The sequence below is a fragment of the Heterodontus francisci genome, chromosome 10 (genome assembly GCF_036365525.1).
Source record: "Heterodontus francisci isolate sHetFra1 chromosome 10, sHetFra1.hap1, whole genome shotgun sequence".
NCBI lineage: Eukaryota > Metazoa > Chordata > Chondrichthyes > Heterodontiformes > Heterodontidae > Heterodontus > Heterodontus francisci.
In genome coordinates, this window is record NC_090380.1 from 26,975,382 (window position 1) to 27,000,750 (window position 25,369).

The window sequence follows — 25,369 nt, forward strand, 5'->3', positions numbered from 1 at the left end:
AGTTTGTCATCCTGGAACCATCCTCGTGAATCTTTTCTGTACTCTCTCCAATGCCCTCACATCTTCCTAAAGTCTGCGCCAGAACTGGGCACAGTACTCCAGCTGAAGCCAAACTATTGTTCGATAAGGTCAACATAACTTCCTTGCTCTTGTACTCTATGCCCCTATTAATAAAGCCCAGGATACTGTATGCTTTATTAACCACTCTCTCAACCAGGTCCCTCTGCTCCTGCACCCCCTTTAGAATTGTACCCTTTATTGTCTCTCCATGTTCTTCCTACCAAAATGAATCACTTCACATTTCTTGTCTATGCCCTTTTAGAGTTCATTAACCCCCACTACTCTTTGTTTCCTGTCACACAGCCAATTCCATATCCATGTTGCTACTGTCCCTTTTATTCCACAAGCTACAAGTTTGCTTACAAGTCTGTTGTGTGGCACTATATCAAACTCTTTTTGAAAGTCCATGTACATCACATCAACAGCATTGCCCTCATCAACCCTCCTCAAAAAACTCCAGCAAGTTAGTTAAACATGGTTTTCCCTTAAGAAATCTGCATTTGTCTATGTGACTATTAATTTTATCCCGAATTATTTTTTCTAGGCGTTTCCCCACCACCGAAGTTAAACTGACTGGCCTAGGCAAAGTATTCATTTAATACCTCAGCTATGTCCTCTGCCTCCATGTGTAAATCCCCTTTATAGTCCCTAATCGGCCACACTCCTCCTTTTACCACCCTTTTACTATTTATATGTCTATAGAAAACTTTGGGATTCCCTTTAATGCTAGCTGCCAGTCTCTTCTCATGCTCTCTCTTTGTTTCTCTTGTTTGCTTTTTCACTTCCCCCTTGGACCTTCTATATTCAGCCTGGTTCTCAATTGTATTTTCTACCTGGCATCTGTCATAAGCACACTTTTTCTTCTTTATCTTAATCTATACCTCTTTTGTCATTCAGGGAGCTCTGGATTTGTTTGCCTTACCTTTCCCCTTCGAGGGAACATAGCTTGACTGCCCAGACTATCTCTTCTTTGAAGGAAGCCCATTGTTCAGCTACTGTTTGCCCTGCCAACTTTTGATTCCAATTTATTCGCCCCAGCTCCATTCTTAGCCCATTGAAGTTGGCTTTCCCCCAGTTAATTATTCTTACTCTGGATTGCACATTGTCCTTTTCCATAGGAAGCCTAAACCTTATGATACAATGATCACTATCTCCTAAATGCTCTCCTACTGGTACTTGATCCACTTGGCCCACCTCATTCCCAAGAACCAGGTCTAGCAGTGCCTCCTTTCTCATTGGACTAGCAACATACTGCTGTAGAAAATTTTCCTGAACACACTCTAGGAAGTCATGCCCCTCGCTGCCATTTACACTACTATTATCCCAGTCTATGTTTGTATAATTAAAGTCCCCCATTATAACTACCCTATAATTTTTGCACCTCTCTGTAATTTCTTTGCAAGTTTGTTCCTCCACTGGCGGGACAACACCGAGCAATGTAACTGCACCTTTTTTGTTCTTTAGCTCTAGCCAAATTGATTCTGTCCTTGATCACTCTCGGACATCCTTTTTCTCCAGCACTGCAATGCTCTCCTTAATCAATACCGCCATCCCTCCCTCTTTTTTCCCCTTTCCTATCTTTCCCGAACACCTTGTATCCAGGAATATTTAACACCCAGTCCTGCCCTTCTTTGAGCCAGGTCTCTGTTATAGCCACAGCATCATACTCCCACATGGCAATCTGAACCCATACCTCACCAATCTTATTTACCACACCCCATGCATTCACATACATGCACGTTAACCGTGATTTAGACTTTATTACTTTCTCCCTTACTCTGACCCCACCTAATAATTTACTATTCCCTACTCTAGTGCTATCTATCTCTCAGTATTCTGTGCACCTTGGTATTCCAATGATATTTGCTCCTGGTTCCCACACCCCTCTTCCCTCCAAACTGAGCTCCCTCTCAGGTTCCCAGTCCCCTGCCAATCTAGTTTAAACCCTCCCCAACAGCACTAGCAAATTGCCCTGCGAGGATCCTCGTCCCAGTCCTGCTAGGATGCAATTCATCCACCTTCAACAGGTCCCACCTGCCCTAGAACTGGTCCCAGTGCCTCAGAAATCTGATGCCCTCCCTCCTACACAAGTTCTTCAGCCACATGTTCAATTACTCAATTCTCCTATTCCTATGCTCACTAGCACGTGGGACTGGGAGTAATCCTGAGATTACTTCTTTTGAGGTCCTACTTTTTAATCTCTTTCCTGGCTCCCTAAAATCTGCTTTCAGGACCTCCTCCCCCTTCCTCCTATGTCATTGGTGCCACCGTGCACCACAACCTTTGGCTGTTCACCATCCCCCAGAAGAATGTCCTGTAGCTGTTCCATGACATCCTTGTCCCTGGCACCAGGGAAGCAACACACCATCCTGGAGTCATGTTTATTGCTGCAGAAATCATTTTCTGTTGCTCTAACTAACGAATCCCCTATCACTACTGCTCTTCGAATCTTCTTCCTTCCCTCCTGTGCAGCTGAGCCATCTGTGGTGCCACAAACTTGGCTCTGACTGCACTCCTCTGAAGAACTATCACCCTGACCAGTATCCAAAATGGAATACCCATTGGTGAGTGAGATTGTCTCAGGGGACTTGTGGACTACCTGTCTGGTTCTCTTAGACTGCCTGGCAGTCATCCATTCCCTATCTGCCTGCACACTCCTAACCCACAGTGTGACCACCTCCCTAAATGCGCTATCCACTTAGTTCTCTGCTTTGCGGATGCACCACAGTGACTCCAGCCGCCGGTCGAGTTCCAAAACCCAGAACTCAAGCTTGTGCAACTGGTGACACGTCCTGCACATGTATATATCTAGGACAAATGGTGTACCCATGACTTCCCACATGCCATAGGCTGTACATTCCACTCAGCCGAGCTGCCCTGCCATACCTTAACTTCACAGATTATTTATTAGAACTGGAATAGCTTGCCAGTTACTCACCAACCAGCACCTTCCACTGCACCAAAGTAAGAACCAAATGCCGGAGTGTTTAAAAAAAGTAGAAACAAGGAGCACCTCCTCCCCCCAACTCCCCACTCACCAAGCTCATATCTCCACACTCTGCTTACAATCTACACTCTGTTTGCAGGCTGCATCCAGACCTCTGTATTTATACTTTTTGAAGCTGAAATTGCAGCAACCAGATTGGACTGGTTAGCTACGTAACTAATCAGCTACTCTGCAGTTGAGCTTGTTAATTCCTGTGTATGACTGGAAGAAACTTACCTAACTTTCTTAACTTAACAAAGCTAATATATCAATTGCATTTTACCATTGTATGCCTTGGGTTTGATATATGATTGCATATTTAGCTCAATTCAAGTTGTTTGACATCAAACCAACCTAAATAACACTTTTTGAGATATTGTTCCAATAGACTAAATAAAGTTGAAGCCATTTGTTTCTTGGTTTACTCAAGATATTAATGCAAACAATTGTAGCTCCAAGATTACTTTATCACATATACAAAGAAAACATAATTACCAAATTAATCATAATAGTTACAGTAATCTTGCTGAGAGTCACATCATTACATAATATTTACAGCATTACAGCTAGACTGTTCATCCCAGTGGCTTTATACTTGTGTTTGTATTCCATGTGAGCCTCCTCTCACACTTTTTCACCTAACCTCATCAACATATTCTTCTATTCCTTTCTCCCTCATGTGTTTATGTAGCTCCCCTTAAATGTTGCTATGTTAGTCGCCTCAATTACTCCATGTGGTACTGAGTTCCACATTCTAACCACTCTCTAGCTAAAGAAGTTTCTCCCGAATTCCTTATTGGATTTATTAGTGAATATCTTATATTTTTGGCCCCTAGTTCTGGTCTCCCCAACAAATAGAAACATCTTCTTTCACCAGTAGCTGCATTCAACTTGGTGTGATGTAACTTATCTAACGAAGGGAAGGAGTTGCATTTCTATGGCGCCTTTCACAACCTCATGATGTCCCAAAGCACTTTACGGCCAATGAAGTACTTCTTTTTAAAAGTGCAGTCACTGTTGGAATGTAGAAAATTTGGCAGCCAATTTGTGCACAAACAGCACTGAGATAAGAGCAGATAATTTGTTTTGATGATATTGGTTGAGGGATAAATATTATCCAGAACACTGGGAGAACTCTTCTGCTTTTTTTTCAGTCATTCATGGGATATGGGCATCGTTGGCCAGGCCAGCATTTATTGTCTATTCCTAATTGCCCTTGAGAAGGTGGTGGTGAGCCGCCTTCTTGAACTGCTGCAGTCCGTGTGATGTAGTGCTGCACCCATAATGCTGTTAGGGAGGGAATTCCAGGATTTTGTCCCAGCCACAATGAAGGAACAGCGATATATTTCTAAGTCAGGATGGTGTGTGACTTGGAGGAGAACTTGTAGGTGGTGGTGTTCCCATGTGTCTGCTGCCCTTGTTCTTCTAGGTGGTAGAGGTCATGGGTTTGGAAGGTTGAAGAAGCCTTAGCAAGTTCCTTCAATGTGTCTTGTAGATGGTACACACTGCAGCCACTGTGCTGCAGTGACGGAAGGCAGTGAATGCTTAAAGTTGTTGCTGGAGTGCCAATCAAGCGGGCTGCTTTGTCTTGGATGGTGTCAGGCTTCTTGAGTGTTGTTGGAGCTGCACCCATCCAGGCAAGTGAAGAGTACTCCATCACAATCCTGACTTGTGCCTTGCAGATGGTAGAAAGGTTTTGGGGAGTCGGGAGGTGAGTTACTCGCTGCAGAATTCCCAGCCTCTGATCTGCTCTTGTAAGCCACAGTATTTATGTAGCTGGTCCAGTTCAGTTTCTGATCAATGATAACCACAAAGATGGTGGTAATGGGGGATTCAGTGATGGTAATCCATTAAGCATCGAAGGGAGGTGGTTAGATTCTCTCTTGTTGGAGATGCTCATTACCTGGCACTTGTGTAGCACGAATGTTACTTGCCACTTATCAGCTCAAGCCTGGATGTTGTCCAGATCCACTGGACCTCTCCAAAGCCAACAGGAACATTGCTTGGGGAAGATGGAAACTCCCAGCCGAAGCAGAATGGTCCAGTCTTGGGAAGACATATGCCTAAATGACTGTGGCAAGTCATTATTTATTGTTTGTTCATGGGTTGCAGGTGTCGCTGGCAAGGCCAGCATTTATTGCCCATACCTAATTGCCCTTGAAAAGGTGATGGTGAGCCACCTTCTTGAACCACTGTGGTTTGTGTGGTGTGAGTACACCCACAGTACTGTTAGGGAGGGAGTTCCAAGATTTTGGCCCAGCCACGATTAAGAAATAGGGATATATCTGAGTCAGGGTGGTGTGTGCCTTGGAGGGGATCTTGGAGGTGGTGGTGTTCCCTTGTGTCTGCTGCCCTTTGTTCTTCTAGGTGGTAGAGCAGGGTTGTCCAACATACGGCCTGAGGGCCAGGTTCCAGTCCACCAAAGGTTTCCATCCGGCCCGTGGATGTATTTCAGAGATGAGAAATTTCCAATTGGCTCTTCTTCCAGATTGGCTTTTTAAAAAAATCACAAGTAAGTTTCACAGCTGACAGGTGCAGGGAGTGGGAACAGTGGTTTTCAAACGTCAGACAGATTCTGTTTGAAGTTTGGAAGCCACAGTTCCCGTTCCGAACACCTGTCAGCTCTGAAACTGACATTGCAATTTTGTAAAAAAAAAAGTCTGTGTTTGCTGACACTGCAGTCACTAGGTGGTGCAATACTTGCACATGCATAAACGCAGCCTCATGCACTGAAACGTCACTGTCTGCAATGTTTTTGGCAGCTGCCAGCATTAAAGCTGGCACTGCTCAATTTATCACAAAAACAAAAGCAAATGAAACCCAAATGCCCACAGTGGCTGTGATCGCCGCCTCCATCCCACCCCCAACAGTACCCCGCTCCCTCCTGCCATCACGCATCTTTTCGCCGCTGCCTCCCACACTTCTCCACTTCTCGTCCCTCAGCCACTTGCTCCCCGCTTCGCACCCACCTTCCCCCCACCCCCCACTTCACCTGTGGGCACTCGCTCCCAGCCTCGCCACTTTATCACCTCTGCTCTGCCTACGCTCCCCACTCCCTCCCGCTTCTGCTCCCTGCTCCATCCCGCTCACATTCTCCCTCCCCTCCCCTGCGTATTTTGTCACTCTCTCTCTCCCCTGAATCCCCCATGCGGGGAAAGAAAGGTGTTGATTGCAGGAGGGAGCGGGGAGCAGAAGCAGGTGGGAGTGGGGAGCAGAGGCAGAGGGGAGGGAAGTGGCGAGGCCAGGAGCGAGTAGCCCACGGGTAGGTTGAAGTGGGGAGCAAGCAGCTGAGGGAGGACAGAGAGGTGGGGACAGGGAGAGAGCGAGGGGGAGGAGGGACAGAATGAGAGAGAGGAGGACAGAATGAGAGGAGGACAGAGCGATAGAGGGGGGGACAGAGAGAGGAGGGGACTGTGAGAGAAAAGGAGGGACAGAGAGAAAGAGGGGGGACAGAGAGAGGGAGGACGACACAGAGAGCGAGGATGACACAAAGAGTGAGGATGACATGGGGGGGCAATGACACAGAGAGGGGGTCACGGGGGAGAAGGAGAGAGAGAGAGAGGGCGAGAGAGAATGATCAAGATCACTCCTGACAGGTAGACATCTATCAGAAATATTCTGCATCACTACAAGAAGTGTGTGTACATCCTTTGATTACTTGTGCAAGCAACAAAATTCCAGGTATCTCATTAAATCAATGCCAAACATAGTGACGAGAAAGTAAGTCAAATTAATCTTCCCATTTGAAGGTTTCTTCACAAAAATGCACATTTGGTGTTGTTTTGATTAATAGTAAGCTAAATTTTTAATGCCTTTATCTTTCCGAAATTGTCTCACCAGTCCCCTGTGGAAGACAAAAATTGTAATGTGGTCCAGTACTCAAAAAGGTTGGACAACCCTTTGTTAGAGGTCGCGGTTTTGGAGGAGCCTTGGTGAATTACTGCAGTGCATCTTGTAGATGGTATACACTGTTGCCACTGTGCGCCAGTGGTGGAGGGAGTGAATGTGGTGGATGTGATGCCAATCAAATGGGCTGCTTTGTCCTGGATGGTGTTGAGCTTCTTGAGTGTTGTTGGAGCCGCACTCATCCAAGCAAGTGGAGAGTATTCCATCACACTCCTCAGTTGTGTCTTGGAGGTGCTGAAAAAGCTTTAGGGAGTCAGGAGGTGAGTTACTCACTGCCGCATTCCCATCATTTGACCTGCTGTTGTAGCCACAGTATTGAAATGATTGGTCCTGTTCTGTTTCTGGTCAATGGCGAACCCCAGGATGTTGATGGTGGGGGATTTGGTGATCATAATGCCATTGGATGTCAAAGGGAGGTGCTTAGATTCTCTCCTGTTGGAGATGGTCATTGCCTAGCACTTGTGTGGTGTGAATGTTACTTGCCACTTATCAGCCCAAGACTGAATGTTGTCCAGGTCTTGTTGCATGCAGGCATGGACTGCTTCAGTATCTGAGGAATGGGATTGAACACTGCAATCATCAATGAGCATCCCCACTTCTGACCCTATTTTGGAGGGAAGGTCATTGATGAAGCAACTAAGATGGTTGGGCCTAGGACACTGCCCTAAGGAAATCCTGCAGCAATGTCCTAGGGCTGAGATGATTGGCCTTCAACAACCACAATCATCATCTTTTGTGCTAGGTGTGAGTCCAGCCAGTGGAGCGATTTCCCCCTGATTCCCATTGACTTATATTTTGCCAAAGCTCCTTGATGCCACACTCAATCAAATGCTGCTTTGATGGCAAGGGCAGTCACACTCGCCTTGAATTCATCTCTTTAGTCCAATTTTGGACCAGGGTTGTAATGAGATATGGAGCCAAGTGGACGTGGTGGAACCCAAGCTGAGGTCAGTGAGCAGGTTATTGGTGAGTAAGTGGCACTTGATAGCACTGCCGATGACACTTTCTATGACTTTTCTGATGATTGAGCGTAGACAGATGGGGTGGTAATTGGCCGGATTGGATTTGTCGGACAGGACATGCTTGGGCAATTTTCCACATTGTCGGTTGGATGCCAGTGTTGTAGCTGTACTGGAACGGCTTGGCGAGGGGCATGGCTAGTTCTGGTGCACAAGTGTTCAGCATGATAGTTGGGATGAAGTTGGAGCCCATAGACTCTGCTGTACCCACAGTGCTCAGCCATTTCTTGATAACATGTGGACTGAATCTAATTGGCTCAAGACAGGCATCTGTAATGCTGGGGACCTCAGGAGGAGGCTAAGATGGATCATCCACTCGGCACTTCTGGCTGAAGATGTTTGCAAACGCTTCAGCCTTGTCTTTTGCACTGACGTGCTGGGCTCCCCCATCGTTGAGGTTGGGGATATTGATGGAGCCTCTTCCTCCTGTTAGTTGTTTACCATCATTCACGACTGGATGTAGCAGGACTGCAGCTTGATGGAAATGAAGCCGGAGAACGAATATTCTTTACCCTTCGGGCCTCACCATTCAGATGCAGGGATTGGTGCCAATATGTGGGGTGTGGAAGATTTCTGCTTTGGCCAATTGCGGTCAAAAGCCTCCCCCAGGATTGGAACCAATATAGATGTTTATCAGTCAGGAATGTTTCCAAAAGGGGAATGATCCAATATCTGAAATAATCCCAAATCTAAGTTGTTTTTTATTATTGTTTCCTCTGCCACTTGTTTGTCCCAGCCTAGCTCTTCTGTGGCAACACCTTAAAACATAAGCAGTTCCTGTGTTTATAAAAAATCCTTAACCATAGGAGTTTTAACCTGACCCTATCTTGCAGCATTCACTCTCCATTTTTCACACTGTAAAGTATAACTTCCTGTTTCACAGCCATACTCCCCAAGTTCTAGCAAATACCATCACTTCCATCTCAACCTAATCACGATCCACCCACAAACATGTCCCCACTCTTCCCATCATACTTTACTGCCACATCAAGCAAGATCTGGAAATCAAACCTGGCAATTAGACATGGGTTGGTCTTTTTCTTCTCTGCATCTTACTAGATGGTCCATCCCTTTTCCATTATGATCTAACTAGCCATTAGGAAACCTGCAAAGCTGGCTTGTGTTGATCCTCTCCTTGCAGGAGAGATTTGCCTCTGCGTCAGACTTCCCTCTCCCTCATTGATGGCCTGGTTGAGATTGGGAAGTGTTCATCGACACCCTGGTCCAGTACACTGGAGCCACAACCCCACACTAATAGAGCTCTTTGTCAGTCATGCATGATGTTATACTGTTGTGCTGTGAGAGTTAATAGTCCATGAACCTGGTTGTTATTTCTTCCAGTTTTCTTTCATCACGACTCTTGTTCTTTGTTTTTGCTTTAGCATTTATTGCAAAATGCATCGAAAAGAAAATCCCGAACTCAGGAGATCAGTCTACAGTAAGTTGATCCGTTACATATTTACTTTCAATAGCACTCCTTTTTTCACTCACTGTGGAAGGGCTGGACTTTTAAAAGTATCAGGATAGCTTTGTACCAATATGTACCGTGTTTGCCTCCCTGCAATTGCCAATACAGCTGGTTGAATTTGGTTGGTTTTCACTCCTATTCCCTGGTACAGTATATCTCCAGAAAGGATAAACTTGAATTAGACTCCCTTTCAGCTGATTGTGATGTGGCATTGAGCTGGAAAAGCCCAAGCCCTGTTGCATACTCTTCTTGATGAAACCATAGAATTTACAGTCTAAAAACAGGCCATTCGGCCCAATTGGTCTATCCTGTTGTTTAAGCTCCACACGAGTCCCCTCATACCCTCTTTTTACTTCATCTAATACTATCAGCGTAACCTTCTATTCCTTTCTCCCTCCTGTACTTATCTAGCTTTTTCTTAAATGTATCTATGCTATTTGCCTCAAGTACCTCATGAGTTCCATATTCTCACCACTCTCTGGGTAAAGAAATTTCTCCTGAATTCCTATTGAATTTAGTAGTGCCTATCTTATATTTATGGCCCCTAGTTTTGGAATCCACCACAAGTGGAAATGTTTTCTCTACGTCTATCCTATCGAACCCTTTCAGAATTTAAAAGACCTCTAACAGGTCAAGTCTTCTCCTTTCTAGAGAAAAGAGCCCCAGCCTGTCCAGTCTTTCCTGATAGTTATACCCTCTCAGCTCTGGTATCATCTGTGTAAATCTTTTTTGTGCCTTCTCCAGTGCTTCTAATATCCTTTTTTATAATATGCAGACCAGAACTATGCACAGAACTAAGTCTGGTCTAAGCAAGGTTCTATACAAGTTTAACATAACTTCTCTTTTTTTGAATTCTATCCCTCTAGAAGTAACCCCAGTGGTTTTTTTGCACATTTTATGACCTTATTAATCTCTGCTGCTTTTAATGATTTGTGTATCTGTTAACACTAGGTCTTTTGCGCCTTTACCCCAGTTAGGCTCTTAAGCCTGATATTTATGGGGAGGCAGGGACGGAGCGGGGGCGTCTGTCAGTGGTTGGAAATGCTGAGAATGCAGAGGTCCTGCCGAATTTAACAGCAGGGCCTCATGAGAATATTTTTACGCTGTTTCGTGCCTGGAGACCAGTCGGATTGAAGGATAGCTGGCTGCCTGGCAAGAAAGCCTGTGGTACAAGGCAGAAAACAGGGACACTGAGAATGCTCCTCCAGAAATCAAGAAGATTGGGGGTTGGTATGAGTGGATTTCAGTCATGAGCAGGGAAGAGATCGTGGGCTGGGCTCGGATTGCGGGCTGGGCTAGGATTTTAGGCCAGATTAGACACACGAATGCTGAACAGCTGATTGTCCTGAGCTGCTGATTTAAGGTAATAATACTTGGTGCAAAAAATCCATGCCAATCCAGATCACTGCCTTGCAGATGGTTCAGAGAGGTTCTGCACATTGGTCCAAAAGATTGTCTGTAAAGGTCATGTGAACTCGATCTGGTGGATCTCACCATGACTGAGAATACTGCAAGGTTCTGTACTACACCACCCAATTTTCTAACTTGTTTATTGATGGCATTTCCTTACGTATTGACATCAAAAGAATCAAGCAGCTGCCTAGCTTTTTGCAAGTCTTATCTTACCTAAATCAAACACAATGAGATGCTTCCTAATGGCTTAGCTGCTTAGGACCCTGAATAGTTGAGTCATATGCTAGAATGTCCCAGGCCCTATCACTAGTCTGTGGTGAGTTAGCTGATCTCAGCCAGAGTGGTGATAGGAATGCTATAATTCCCCTATAGTTCCTCTATTAACAGAGAATCAGGAGTAGATCATTTAGCCTCTTGAGCCTGTTCTACCATTCAATAATATCATAGCTGATCTGTGACCTAACCCCATATACCTGCCTTTGCCCCATATCCATTAATACTTTTGGTTAACAAAAACAGCCTTGACTAAGGAGGGGAAGATCAGCCAGGATTCCCTCTCCTGATCTCTATTCTGCAGGCCACACTGGAAGTGCATGTGTGCAAACTTTGGGGAGGACAAGACCATGCTAGGCTATGATGCTACCATGGTTGAGTTAGCTGTCAACACTTACTGCCCAGGAAACATTGACACCTGATGAACCCTCAGAGCCTGATTCATATTGGGACAGATTCTCTCAAATAAATCCTGCAGCATCCCTCATGGATTTTACAGTTAGAATCCTGGAAATCCTGAAATCCAAGGGTATAGCAAGTTAATAAACCAAAGACTATCTTATATATTCACTGCTCTACATATCAGTGAGGAGCCCAAAAGGTGAATGGCATAATCATGCATGACCAGAGTACACAGGGAGAGCCTGTTCCCATTGGCAGAAAGACACTCACTTAAGGTGAATGGCAAAAGAACCAAAGGCAACATAAGAAGAAACCTTTTACTCAGCATGAGGTTAGGATCTGGAATGCATTGCCTGAGAATGTGGTGGAGGCAGATTCAGTTGTTGCTTTCAAAAGAGAATCGGATAAGCACCTTAAGAGAGAAAATTTTCAGGGTTACGTGGAAAGGGCGGAGGAGTGGGACTGGCTGATTTGCTCTTGCAGTGAGCTGACATGGACATGATGGGTCGAATGGCCTCCTTCTATGCTGTAACCATTCTATGATTCTATGTCCTCCGCATTCAATAAAATACATAGCATTCCCTGTAGACCTTTGGATGAAACATATGTGTGTTTGAACCGTCATATGAGAAGTAGTCCCTGTGTTGTATTGATCAAAAGCAAACTTAGATCCTGAAGTATTGCCGGAGGAAGCTTCTGGAGTGAATAACATTTCAGCCTCCAGTAGCCTGTTCTCCCCCACTCACCTTGGGTGGATGATGTCCCCTATTCTGAGAATAAAGGCACCAGATGTATTCCTTCTAATGGCAGAAGAGATGGAAAAGAAACATTAAAACCTTGAAGAAATATCAAAGCATGATAAAACATTTATTCAGAACCTAATCAGGTACATGTTGCAGACGGCATATAGTGTGTATAACTTTGCATAAGCATCAGTATCCTATAGTTTACAATATCACAAGATAACCTTGATGAGGAAGACCATTTGGCCCATTTTAGTTCATAGAATCATAGAATCTTACAGCACAAGAGGAGGCCATTTGGCCCATGGTGTCTTTGGTAGAGCTATCCAATTAGTCCCATACCCTGCTTTTCCCGCATAGGCCTGCAAATATTTCCATTTCAAGAATATATCCATTAACACTTGGAAAGTTATCATTGAATCTGCTTCAGGATCTGTTCAGGCAGAACATTCCAGATCATCATAACTCACTGCATAAAGTAATTTCTCCTCATCTCCCCACTGGTTCTTTTAACAATTATCTTAAATCTATGTCCTCTGGTTATCAATCCTCCCCCCGTGGAAGCAGTTTCTCCTTATTTTCTTTAACAAAACCCTTCATAATTTTGAACATCACTGTTAAATCTCCCCTGAACCTTCTCTCCTCTAAGGAAAATAATCCCAGCTTCTTCATTCTGTCCACATAACTGAAGGTCCTCATCCCTGGGACCATTCCAGTAGATCTCTTCTGCACCCTCTTGAAGGTGCTAATCCTTCCTAAAGTGTGGTGTCCAGAGTTTTACATAATACTTCATCAGATGCGGGTTCTTGAGGCAGGAGGTTTACCAGAATGATTCCAGGGATGGAGGATTTTAGTTACAAGGTTAGGTTTTTCTCCCTGGAGCAAAGGAGATTGAGGGGAGATTTGGTAGAGGTGTACAAGATTATGACTTAGATAAGTTAGACAGGAAAAACTGTTCCCATCACCTAATGGTATAAGGACCAGGATTGAAGGTTTTGGGTGAGAGATGAAGGGGGAATATGAGGGAGAATTTTTTTACGCAGTGGGTGGTAATGACCTGGAACTCGCCATCCACTAGGGTGGTGGAAGTGGAGACAATCAATGATTTCAAAAGGAAATTGGATGGGCACTTGGAGGAAATAAATTGCAGGGCTGCAGGATCGAGCGGGGGAATGGGACTGACTGGATTGCTCTGTGGAGAGCTGGCATGGACTCGATGGGCCAAATAGCCTCCTTCTGTGCCATAAATGACTCTATGACTCTGTGATGCCTAACCAGTGTTTTATAAATGTTTAGCATAACTTGCTTGCTTTTGTACTTATTGCCTCTATTTATAAAGCCACTGATTCAATTTGCTCTTTTTAACAGCTTTATGAACTTGCCCTGCCACATTCAAAGTGTAGTATATCTCCCCATTACAGCATTTAATAGTTTATTAACTGGTTCCAGGGCTTTGGCCTCCACTAGTTTACATGTGTTGATCACTTTAAGTGAACAGCTTTCTGACTTCAGTCCTCAATTTGCCTTTTATTAAATTTACAATTTCTGCCTGTGTGTTTTGTTCTTTCCTTGATGATTGTAACTCTAAATTCAGGGGGAAAAAGTTAATAAAATATAAATACCAATGTAAATGTGAAAATACAAGGATAAAATTATAGCCTAAGATATTGAACAGCAAGGTCACCATTTTCTATAGATTTTAACACATAAGCACCTACTTCAGCTCATGTCAAAAGAGAGAGTGGTGCGTTAAAATCCATGATAAATATATACTTTGTTCATTTCTACCCAGGTAAAGAAAGAACTTGCCTTTATATAGCACCTTTCAGAGCCACAAGTGTGACCACTGTTGTCGGAGATGTGGCAGCCAATTGTATTAACGACTGGATAATCTGTTTTAGTGATAAGTATTGGCCATGGCATGGAGGAGAACTCTTCTTCTCTTTGAAATAATGCCATGGGATATTTTATGGCCACCGAAGAGGGTAGACAGGGTCTCAATTTAATGTCTCATTTGTAGGATGGCACCTCAAATAGTGTAGCACTCTCTCAATGCTGTACTGAAATGTCAGCCTAGATTTTTACAGTCAAGTCTGGCAAGTGAAGCCACAACCTTCTGAATCAGAGGCAAGAGTGCTATCACTTAAGTGAGGCTGATACCTACTCGTAATTCAAAGCGAGAGTCTACGCTTAATTTAAAGTTGGTAATTTGAAATACTGGATAATTCAAATATTTCGGCACTCATTTTAATTACATTGGTAATTTGAGTTACTGGATCGTGACTTTGAATGATCAAGGCTAGGTTGAATTCTGACTAACTTGATCACTCTTAAAAGGTAGTGCTGCTGGCAGTGATACAGATGATAATGTTGCCGAGATGGAGGGGAATGATGATGATCTTGAAGCCTCCTATCCCAAGAAATCTCAGTCAAAAACATCAGTAAGTAGACATACAGTAATTGCACCCTTATATTCGTCCTTTGTGAACAAGTAAAAGTTCTGAGTTTATTTAGCACAGTAATTAGAACTTTGTGAGTTGATTTCAATGAAAAGGTAGATGTTAGCAAATTGCTATTTAAGATTGATAGAAAACCATTCATTGTTCCTGGTACTCTGAGCTGCAAATGACCAAGATAGTTGATCAAAAAACAGTATTTTTCATTTTAAGACCTTGTTAAAACACCATCTGGAGAAACTTGTGAAGGGTTACATGGGGGAGATATGAATGAACTTCCATTCATAATGGGAGAGGTCATCAATTTAACATTGCCACTAAGAGAGTGAGCAAGGAGGTTCGGGGAAATCTGTTTACAGAGTGTTGTCAAAGAATGGAATGCTTTGTCACAGGGAGTGGTTGCAACAGAAATCATTTTTTAGTTCAAGATAAAATTGGATCAATATATGAAGAAGATGTAGATACATTTTGTAGGGACAGAGCAGGGCAGTGGAATTACTTTTGAATTGCTCTAGCAAAGTGCCAGGATAGATACAATGGGCTGAGTGGTCTCCTGTGCTGTAAACCTCTATGAAGGAAGGTCAATTTTTGTAACATCAACACAACACTGCTGGTATTCAATAGCACTGATAATTTTTCAACCCTCATGGAACAGGTACAGTGCTCATTGCCTACTATCTCCGAGTGCAGCGGGAGTTGGAGAGGGCAGTCCAGGACCATTAAGAATGTAGACAGCGCACCTGAAGTAGGACAAACACCCGGAGCCAAACCCAACTACCTAGTCATGGTGGAGGAGTCGTAGTATGATGAGGTTTAGAGTGAATATGGAGGCTGAGTCTGCAGTGTTCTGCCTGGTCCATGAAAATCAATAGTGACAATCAACCCTGCATTGCTATTGGCTGTGAAGATTACAACTACCTTCAACTTTTAGATCACATAGGCCTTCCAAGCACCTGCAGAGAACGTCACCGGGGTCAGTCACTGTGACATCCGCTACTGCATTGAACAGCAATCCAGGTCATGTACATAGATTAGAAACTGCAGGGGTCCAAACCCTGTTCCTCAGTGTCTCCATTTATTATCTTTCTGCAACCTGACATTACACTTCTCATGAGTACTGAAGTTTAAAAAGATCAGAGCATTAAAAATTTCTGTCATTTTAATTACAATTCTGAATGTATGAGATAATGGCAATCATTCATAACACTTTTTCCATTTAAGATGCAGAAAGCAGAACAGTTTGCTTAGCTTTCATAACCTTGATTTTTATGGCATTGTCTAATTTTAACTTCTTGTATTTCCAATTCTACAAGGGAAATGTTAATCAGAGAGCAAGTACTGCAAGAAAGAGGTAAGTGATGTTATGTCACAATAAACTGGCTTTTAAAAATCTTTGTTTGCTCTTGAGGTGTCAGCTTGGCTTGTTTTGGTAACACTGCTACCTCTGTGCCCTATGGATTTGTATCCATACCAGGACTGGAGCAGAATAGGCCAATGCTCCACTCCAGTACTGAGGGACGAAAGTATGCATTTTAGAGGTGCCATTGTTTGGATGAGGCATTAAACAAGGCCTGATCTGATGGTTTAGATGGATATGAAAAATACTCTGCCACTATTCTCTCAGCAGTTAGTTCTCCTAATGTCCCAGCCAGTGTTCCTCCATCAAACGTTAAAACTGATCTAATGACTATAGTACATGGCTGGTGCAAATGGTTGCCACATTTGATCTTAGAGTAGGTTAAAGGGTCGGCACAACATCGTGGGCCGAAGGGCCTGTACTGTGCTGTACTGTTCTATGTTCTATTTTTCTACAGCAGTCATTGCATTTCTAGAGGGGAGAAAAGCAATTCATTCAGGGAAGCACTTGGTAAAATTTAGATGGAAGTATTATTTTATTTCATCATAAATAGAAGATGCATTGTTTTGACTTTCATATCTGGCTACTGTATAACAGTCTTGTCTACATCTCTCCCTCCCCAACCCCACCCCCCCACCCCCTCCACCTTACCTCTGCAGAAATGTCATCATGTACAGACACTTTTTTGTGCACACAACACAACAGCTGCCCTTCATACCATCCATGAAAGACAATCCAAACTGTCTAAAGATAATATCTGCATCCAGAGCAATGGTAGTGTACAGATTTTTAAAATGAAAGCCCATATTATGTGGATGCCTGATGCTGCTTACCACAGTGCTTCCCCTTGGTGCTAGTGTATGAACTGTCAACTCCTGACCCTAATCTAATGCTCCTCATAGATGCTATCTGAGTTGCAAGAGGGCATGAGGTGGCTCGCTGCCCTGCGTCACTGGGAGTAAAGTAGCCCTCACCTCACAGTAACCACCGACTGAGCTTCTGCAAGCTGCATCTCTTCTGTGACTGGCTGGGCACCCTGGACTTACTTTTGTTCTGTCATATGTGTAGGCCTCCAAGGGGGAGGTGAGAGGACATGAATGTGAGAGACTGAACTATCATTTGAATGCATTCCTACCATGGGACAAGTGCCCGACATCTGGCTCTGCATGGCTACAGATTTCCAGACCCAAGGATACCAATGACATCAGTGAAGCCCTGTGAGAAATCTGCCTTGACCTTGCCCAATTGCTTGGCGGTCAGAAGTTGTAATACCTCAGGTCCTTGTGACATCAGTTATAATGCAGACTTCCCTTGGAGGTTTTGCTTCAGATGTCCCTGGAACTGCCTCACATTCCAGGATTGACATCCGTGCTGTGAAGTCATCCATCATGCTAGAATAGAGGCACTGGGCTCCTCCAATTGACCCACTTACTGCAGCAGTCAGACACCATCTTCAGTGGCTGCTTATACATTTGATGATAGGCAAACGAAAGTCCCTTTAAAAGCTGATCTTAAGAGAACTGAGCTCATTGGCTCTTGACAAGCTCAGAGAGAAACTACTTAACCCTCCAGCTAGCAGTGTCTTCCTCCTTAGGTGCCACCCCCAGTTCTTCTTGCTTGCTTGTGCTCTGCATCTCACCCAGTGCAATTCCATGTTGTTCACTCTATAATTGCCCTTGGTGGATATCTCTTGTGTTAGAGCTGTCGAATTATTGTAAAAACTGGTTCAATAATGTCCTTTTAGGGAAGGAAAGCTGCTGTCCTTAGCTGTGTTCTATATGTGACTCCTAACATGGCGGACTCTGAACTAGCCTCTGCAGTGGCCCAGCAAGCCAATCACTTGTATCATGCCATTATAAACAAGGACTATAGTGGTTTAAGAAGACGACCCACCATCATCTGCTCAGGACAATTAGGGATGAACAATAAGTGCCGGTCTGGCCAATGACGTTCACATCCCGAGAATGAATACCTGTAGTTCATAAATTTGCTGTAGAAACTTTGCTTGCTGAGTAAATAGACTCTGCTGTAGTTTATGAGTAAATTAAAAACACATATGCACCCCATCTGCTAGTCATTGGCTGATTTACTTCAGCTAAAAAGAAAGGTCTGTAGTAGCCATCCACCAGTTTTGTCCTACTGTGTAGTTTCCTTATTTTATGTGGACTGAATGAGTTATAATGCCTAACAGTAGATAAGGGACCTGAATATCTGAGAGATTTCTTTCGTAACTTCAGCAAATAATCAGCTGTTCCACATTGTTTCCCTAGGGTTTCTGCCTGTCTCCCACCAAAGTTACGGCGGGAAGTTGGGGCAAATTCCAAGGAAATCAAGGCCAGAGTCCTTGCTATTCTTTGAAAAAAGTTGAACTTTAACATACACCGCTCCCCCCACAATTGACTGCATCACCTTTTTTTGAGTGGCACTGCTTACAGAGCCGCTTACACTGTCCTGCGTGTCAGTAGCTCTCATTGCTAATTTGATCATTTGCTGTAATGCTTCGGTCGCCATGCCAGTTTCATGGATTGTTACTTCTTTTAGCCAATGAATGTTTCACCCTATGGACTGATGGCAATTTCTTATTGCATATTTAAAGATTGAAGCTCTTTTAAAGAGTTGTACCACACCATCACCTCTCTCTTAACTGCTCTACTGTTGCTAAATTGTCAGACTGCTTATGTGACATCCAGTACTGGATGAGCAGAAATTTCCTCCAATTAAATATTGGGAAGACTGAAGCCATCACTTTCGGTCCCCGCTGCAAACTCCATTCCCTAGCTACTGGCCTCCTGGCAACTGTCTGAGATTAAACCAGACCCTTCACAACCTTGGTGTCATATTTGACCCCAAGAAGAGTTCCGACCATATAGTCGTGCCATCATTGAGACCACCTCCGTAGCATCACCCAACTTCACCCCTGCCTCTGTTCTTGTGCTGCTGAAACCCTCATTCATGCCTTCATTGCCTCTAGTCTTGATTATTGCAATGCACTCCTGGCTCGTCTCTCACATTCTACCTTCCGTAAACTTCAGGTCATCCAATAATCTGCCGGCTGTGTCTTTACTCGTACCAAGTCCTGTTCCTCTATCACCCCTGTGCTTGCTGACCTACAGTGACCGCCAGGTCAAGCAAAGTCTTGATTTTGAAATTCTCATCATTGTTTTCAAATCCATCTATGGCCTCGCCCCTCCATATTTCTATAATCTCCTCCAGCCTCACAACCTTCCGAGATATCTGTGCTCTGCTAACTCTGTCCTCTTGGCCATACCCAATTTCAATCGCTCCACCATTGGTGGCTGTGCCTTCAACTACCTAAACCCTAAGCTCTGGTATACTCTCCCTACACCTCTCTGTCTCTCTACCTTGCTTTTCTCTTTTAAGACACTCCTTGAAACCTACCTTTTTGACCAAGCCTTTAGTCATCTGACTTAATATCTCCTTACGTGGCTTGTTATTTTTTGTTTTGTAATGCTCCTGCGAAGCACCTTGGACATTTTATTATGTTAAAGACACTATATAAATATAAGTTGTTATTTTTGAATGTGGAAGATGAGTGATCTATCACCTCAATGGGGTAGATCTTGACTTTATCCGATAGTGTAAAACGGGCTGCTGATTCATTAGACGGAGTCTTCTCAGCTCTAAACATTTTCAGCGGTCGGGACCATTTCCAGGTCAGGTCAGAGGTGCACCAGCAGGGAATCTTATAGAAGGTGGCCAATTAAGAGGTCGCCTCCGCATTTGCCAGCCAATTAAGGACAGTGGACGGGTTCCTGAGGCAGGAACGCTAGACCTCGCGGCTCATTCCAGTGAAGGCTGGCAGCCCACACTATGAGATCAGTAGGAGTGTTGCTAAAGAACGGACTGATGGAGCAGCAGGGAGTCACTGCAGCCACCATTAGCATCCATGGAACGGCTGAAAAGGTTAATGCATATGGCCATCGGAGACAGCTGTCTCCACCATCTCAGGGCTCAGTGGCAAGGCTGCAATGTGGGCAAACAGCAGCCTTGCTATTTACTACCGCTGAGCTCCCCCACAGCTTCAAATGTTAGGAGACTCTGACTCCTGCTCTGAAGCCTCCTTTTCTCACCTGCCAGTGGAGCCAACACAGTGGGGGACCACACACAGTGTGCCATTCACAAGATCTCATGGCACTCAGTTCAACCTTTTTAATTAGCATTTAAATTACCCTAATTGTCTGCCCACCACTGCCAGGAGGGTAGCTGCTGTTGCTTTTAGCTCGCCTCTGGCAAAAGTGCACGGAGGCGGGAATACATCGGGGAGCCAGTCCAATGCGCATCTTAACAAATTTACCCTCGCTCCCACCTCCAAAGCTGCTTCCATGAGGCTAATTAGATTCTGCCCATTATCACCCGTTTTACACCATCACAAAAAGTCAGAATCTAGCCCAATGTTATTCCTGTAACACTGCACTCATAATTAAAATATGCTTTCTTACTAAAGGGCAATCAGTTCTGACACAGATGAAAGTGACGACTTGCCAATATTTACTGGCACCTGTATACAAGCCAGCGTTAAATCTAGTGAGTAATGTAATGCTTTAACATTTGTTAATGAATTTTTTTTAATAGTCTTTCTGCTCCCACAAGGAAAGGAAGTGTTACTGTGGCATCACAGTATTGGCCAGCGTTAGTAGAATCACGTGATCTGGTTGTACTGAGCAGTGGAGCATTTTGTTTTATTCATTCATGGGATGTGAGCATTGCTGGCAAGGCCAATATTTATTGCCTGTCCCTAATTGCCCTTGAGAAGGTGGTGGTGAGCCACCTTCTTGAACCGCTACAGTCTATCTGGCGTAGGTACACCGACAGTGCATGTTTGCCAGTTTGGTAAATTGAATTCTGGCCCCACAGCAATTGGTAAATGCCTAAATTTATCAGATTCTTGAAAGTGTTAGATCATAATACACTTATTTGTTTAGTACTGCTTATTAGATAAATAATGTATCCAATAAGCCCCAAAGGTATCCTGTATTTATCCAAGGGACCACAGCAGCCATTTCCAGCATGGTAACCTGAATTCCAAATCTCAGAACCAATGACAATTACCCAAAGGAAAAACTGGTACCAAATCCACTGTAATATTGTTAGCTTGATGGAAGCTTGATGATCATTCCTTTATTTGTTGCCAACTGGCCTATAGATTGTGCAAGATGATGGCTTCTGTTTGGTTAAAGCTCCCTTACATTGTAGCCTGTGTTGTGTGACACCAGAGTCAGGTTCCATGAATTGCAATGGGCTTTTTTCAGTTAAGTACATTCTTATGTTGCATTTAGTATGTACTTTCATTGCAACAGAGTAACAATGGATATGTAGCTTGTTGCAATGCATGTTCTTGCTGGATTTAGATACAGATGCTAAAATACAGCTACTTCCCAAAGAGTGTTAAATTGATTTTTCTTACCTGTACAATTGAGCAGAAATATTTGGGATGGTTACTTAATCAAATAAACGATTTGTTAGAGATAAATATAAATGTACTTTGCTCATATTCTTCAGTCATTCATGCCTATACCTTTTTCTTATTAATACTAAATCTTGGGGTAAAATTGTTCAGTTAATGGTACACAGCCAATGAATAGTGTGAATATGGCTCAGCACTGCCTTACCTTTGAATCAGAAGGTTGTGAGTTCGTCTCAGTCCAGATCTTGAGTACATAATCTGGGCTGACAGTTCTGTGCAGTTCTGAGTGAGTGCTGCATTGTTAAGAGGCACTGTTTGTGAATGGAATGTTATACCGAGGCCTCAGTTACTGTTTCAGGTGGATGTAAAAGATTCTATGGCACAATTCCAAGAGAAGAAGGGGATTCATAGTGTTTCGATCAACATTTATCTGTCAACCAACATCACCAAAACAGATTATTGTGGCATTTATCCCATTTCAGGATCTTGCTGTGTTTAAATTGGCTGCTGTGTAACTACACTTCAAAATTACTTGATTGGCTATGAAGTACTTTGGGATATCCTCAAAACACAAAAAGTGTAATATTACCTGTTCCTTTGGTATGTGAACTATTATAATAATCACAGGACTACAAGTAATATCCAAAGAAAATGTGGGTTTTCATTATAATTTAACTGGAACATATACATATATACAGCTACTGCATGAACACATCTACACCCATCTCACTCTGTCGGGCTACACCCACAACTCCCTGGTCATGTGTAACACAACATCACTTCCTCTGGTGACCTTCACTAACAGCCTCTTAAGGTCGTCCCACAACATCCCCCTTTTTCTGAAGATAAAAACATGTACTCTATACAATGTTGTTGCGGTTCAGACTACTACATATGATTGAAAACGAAACATTATTTACAAGTAAGCAAGTTCAACACTGTTTCTAAAATGTATTTTATTTAGAGATACAGCACTGAAACAGGCCCTTCAGCCCACCAAGTCTGTGCCGACCAACAACCACCCATTTATAGTAATCCTACATTAACCCCATATTCCTACCGCATCACCACAATTCCCCTACCGCCTACCTATACTCGGGGCAATTTATAATGGCTAATTTACCTATCAACCTGCAAGTCTTTGGCTGTGGGAGGAAACCGGAGCACCCAGCGAAAACCCACGCAGTCATGGGGAGAACTTGCAAACTCTGCACAGGCAGTACCCAGCATTGAACCCGGGTTGTTGGAGCTGTGAGGCTGCGGTGCTAACCACTGCACCACTGTGCTGCCCCGTGTGGAGGTTTGCTTATTCATCCCGATCTTGTATTCGTAAACCATTTCCCAGAGCTGAGCTCGTCTCGACAATTCCTCTCAGAACTCTGGTTGACATGTTCTTCCTCTGTGCTCATAACCCCTGTATGTTCATCTTCAGATTTTGTCTTTGAACATGCCACAGGGTTATCACATATAGTGTTATCATACAGCTCTTGGGTTGACTTTGGTTCCATCTGAGAATCGTGCCATTGGGTATCTGGACCTTGTATGATTTGGGCTGGTTGCATATCCTAGCAACCTCTGCAGGATACCAAGTTCCTGATGCATGATTGAGGACCCTAACCTTCTGTCCACTAGCAAGCAAGCTAATTCTGGTGCTGCTTGCCTGTCATACGATGCCTTCATCTTCCCTTGTTTAGAAAGCTTAGAAAAATAATGACTGTCAACATATTTGTTCCAGATATTTGCTGTAATGAACTGAAGCCCGAGGAGAGACTCCCAGTCATATCGCCTCTTTGTGTTAAGATTCCTAGCCTTTGTGTCGTCCTTTACATGGGCCAACCCGATACACTCACCCTGGATATTTTCTACCATCTGACCATGCATTGTGTCAATTCATAAACCTCGGCATACTGGAAGTCCTGCGACAGCTGGTCCAGTTGTGTCTACAAAATAAAACATTTGTGATAGCCGTTCGGAGCTCCCATCGCTGCACTACAAGGTTATCTTTTCAATGCACTTGATTGGAGAACCATTATAAGCAGTCAGCCTAGCTGTGGTAGTCGATACCATAGGTTCCCATTTCTTTAAGTACATGTTCTTCATTATACGGATGGGTAGAATATTTGCACTTGCTCAGGTGTTGATTTTCACTCTGAGCTTATGTTCGCCACTCTTCTGTGGACATCCCGATCATGGCAAATGCCTCTGATTGTGTAATAGCATTGACACGTTGATCCAAATTAACTCTGTGAAACACTTGCTCACTATTCGCACGAGTTCATTCTTCATTCGTGTCCTCCTGACAATCTGTCTCTCTGCTGATCTGATGTACCTGCTTGGGCTTTTGTTGTGTATTGGTAAACCTTTTGTTACATTTGCCATCCTGTCTTGCAGACATTCTCTCTGCATGTGATGCACCACCATTCCTGTGTGCATTATCTGAGTTCGGCCTTTTGTACTGTCTTGCCCAATGTCCTCACAAGCCACAAGCTTTGCACTGGTCCTGGTACACCGGGCAACTGCGAATTGGGTGAATCAGGCCGCAGTTGCCACAAGACTTCTAAGCCTCAGTTACCATACCAATTGTCGTAGCCATCCCCAATGCTTGTAACTGTTGGCGCCTAGCCATGATGGCTTCAAATTTCCATCCATCATTAGGTAGCGCATCTATGGTGTGCCTTTTTTCTTTTCTTGCAGGTCTTTATGAAAGGTCTCTATTGATGTAGAGGTGATTACTAGTTCTGTAGTATGTTCCGACAATTCAATGTCTGTGAAGTCGCATTCTGGAGCTTTGTCTCGGCACCTTGCAACAAACTGGACAATGGACTCATTTTGCTTTTGTCGATAGATCATAAGCTCAAGTCTATGTACTCAGAAATTGACCTGTACTTTTAGTTGCCCCTCCAGGAATGTCTGTAGCTTGCTTCTCATCCTCAGATGACAATCCTGATGTATTGGTCTGTTGCAGGCCCTCATTGCTTAGTGTGATCTTGATTTTTATAGCTTGTTTTTGTGGTTCGCTCATTTCTTGCTCCAGGAAGCACAGTTCCATCCACTGTCAAAACAGTTTAAATTCAGGTGCTATGTTCCAAGCCTTCCAATCAATAGTTGGATACCTGAAAGCCATCTTCTGGATGATCCTGCTTTTTAATGTATAAATATTAGACATTTGTGGGTTTTCTTTTTCACAGGGCACACTTCTTTTACAGGCTGTCTGCTTTATGGATCTTCTGTTTTACAGGTACAGCTTTCTGTTTCCTTTTATAGACAGGTTCATTTTTGCAGGCCTGCCCCCTTTTAAAAGTGAGACTAAAGCTGCTTTTGTTTACACAGCTTTATTCATTTTTTTAAACTGGGAGAGCAGTTATTTTTTGTTTACACAGGCTGGTTCATTTTTTTTAAATTGAGAGAGCATTTTTTTCACTCTCGATCTTCTCTCTCCACAGCTTGCAGTATTGGCAGCTGCCACAACCAGCCTTTTACTTTGTGCTGGACCTCCAGTGGCACTGTTGTTTTCTTCCCATGGTTTTTGGCTTAGGCCCTACCCAAGAAGCAAAAAAAGGGAAAATTAAAGCAGATATGGCTGTACTACTTTTTTTTCAAATTTTTCAAACCACTGCCAGATTATTTGAAAGCTCTGATCTCCTGGCAAATTACCTACCATACTCAGAGTTTGAACACCTTCCAGGTTCCTGTCTGCAGACTTGCTCATTGCAGTCTTTTGAGGTCTCCTGCCAACTGTTCTCTTGCTGGACCTTTAGCCACTCCAGGTAGGCGACATCACTTCCTTTGGTGACCTTCACTAACAGTCTTTTAAGGTGGGCCTCTTAAGGTCGCCTCACATTAAAAAAATTTAATTTTCTT

General features: G+C 43.6%; 1 protein-coding gene across 1 annotated transcript in view; it reads left to right on the forward strand.

Moving 5' to 3' along the window:
- Positions 1–25,369, forward strand: part of LOC137374157 (uncharacterized) — a 214,612-nt gene that overhangs the window by 144,932 nt on the left and 44,311 nt on the right. The window contains exons 27-30 of the mRNA XM_068039937.1: positions 9,354–9,409; positions 14,608–14,711; positions 16,040–16,077; positions 20,549–20,628. Coding sequence (XP_067896038.1) covers positions 9,354–9,409; positions 14,608–14,711; positions 16,040–16,077; positions 20,549–20,628 — 278 coding nt within the window. The remainder of the gene's footprint in view (positions 1–9,353; positions 9,410–14,607; positions 14,712–16,039; positions 16,078–20,548; positions 20,629–25,369) is intronic.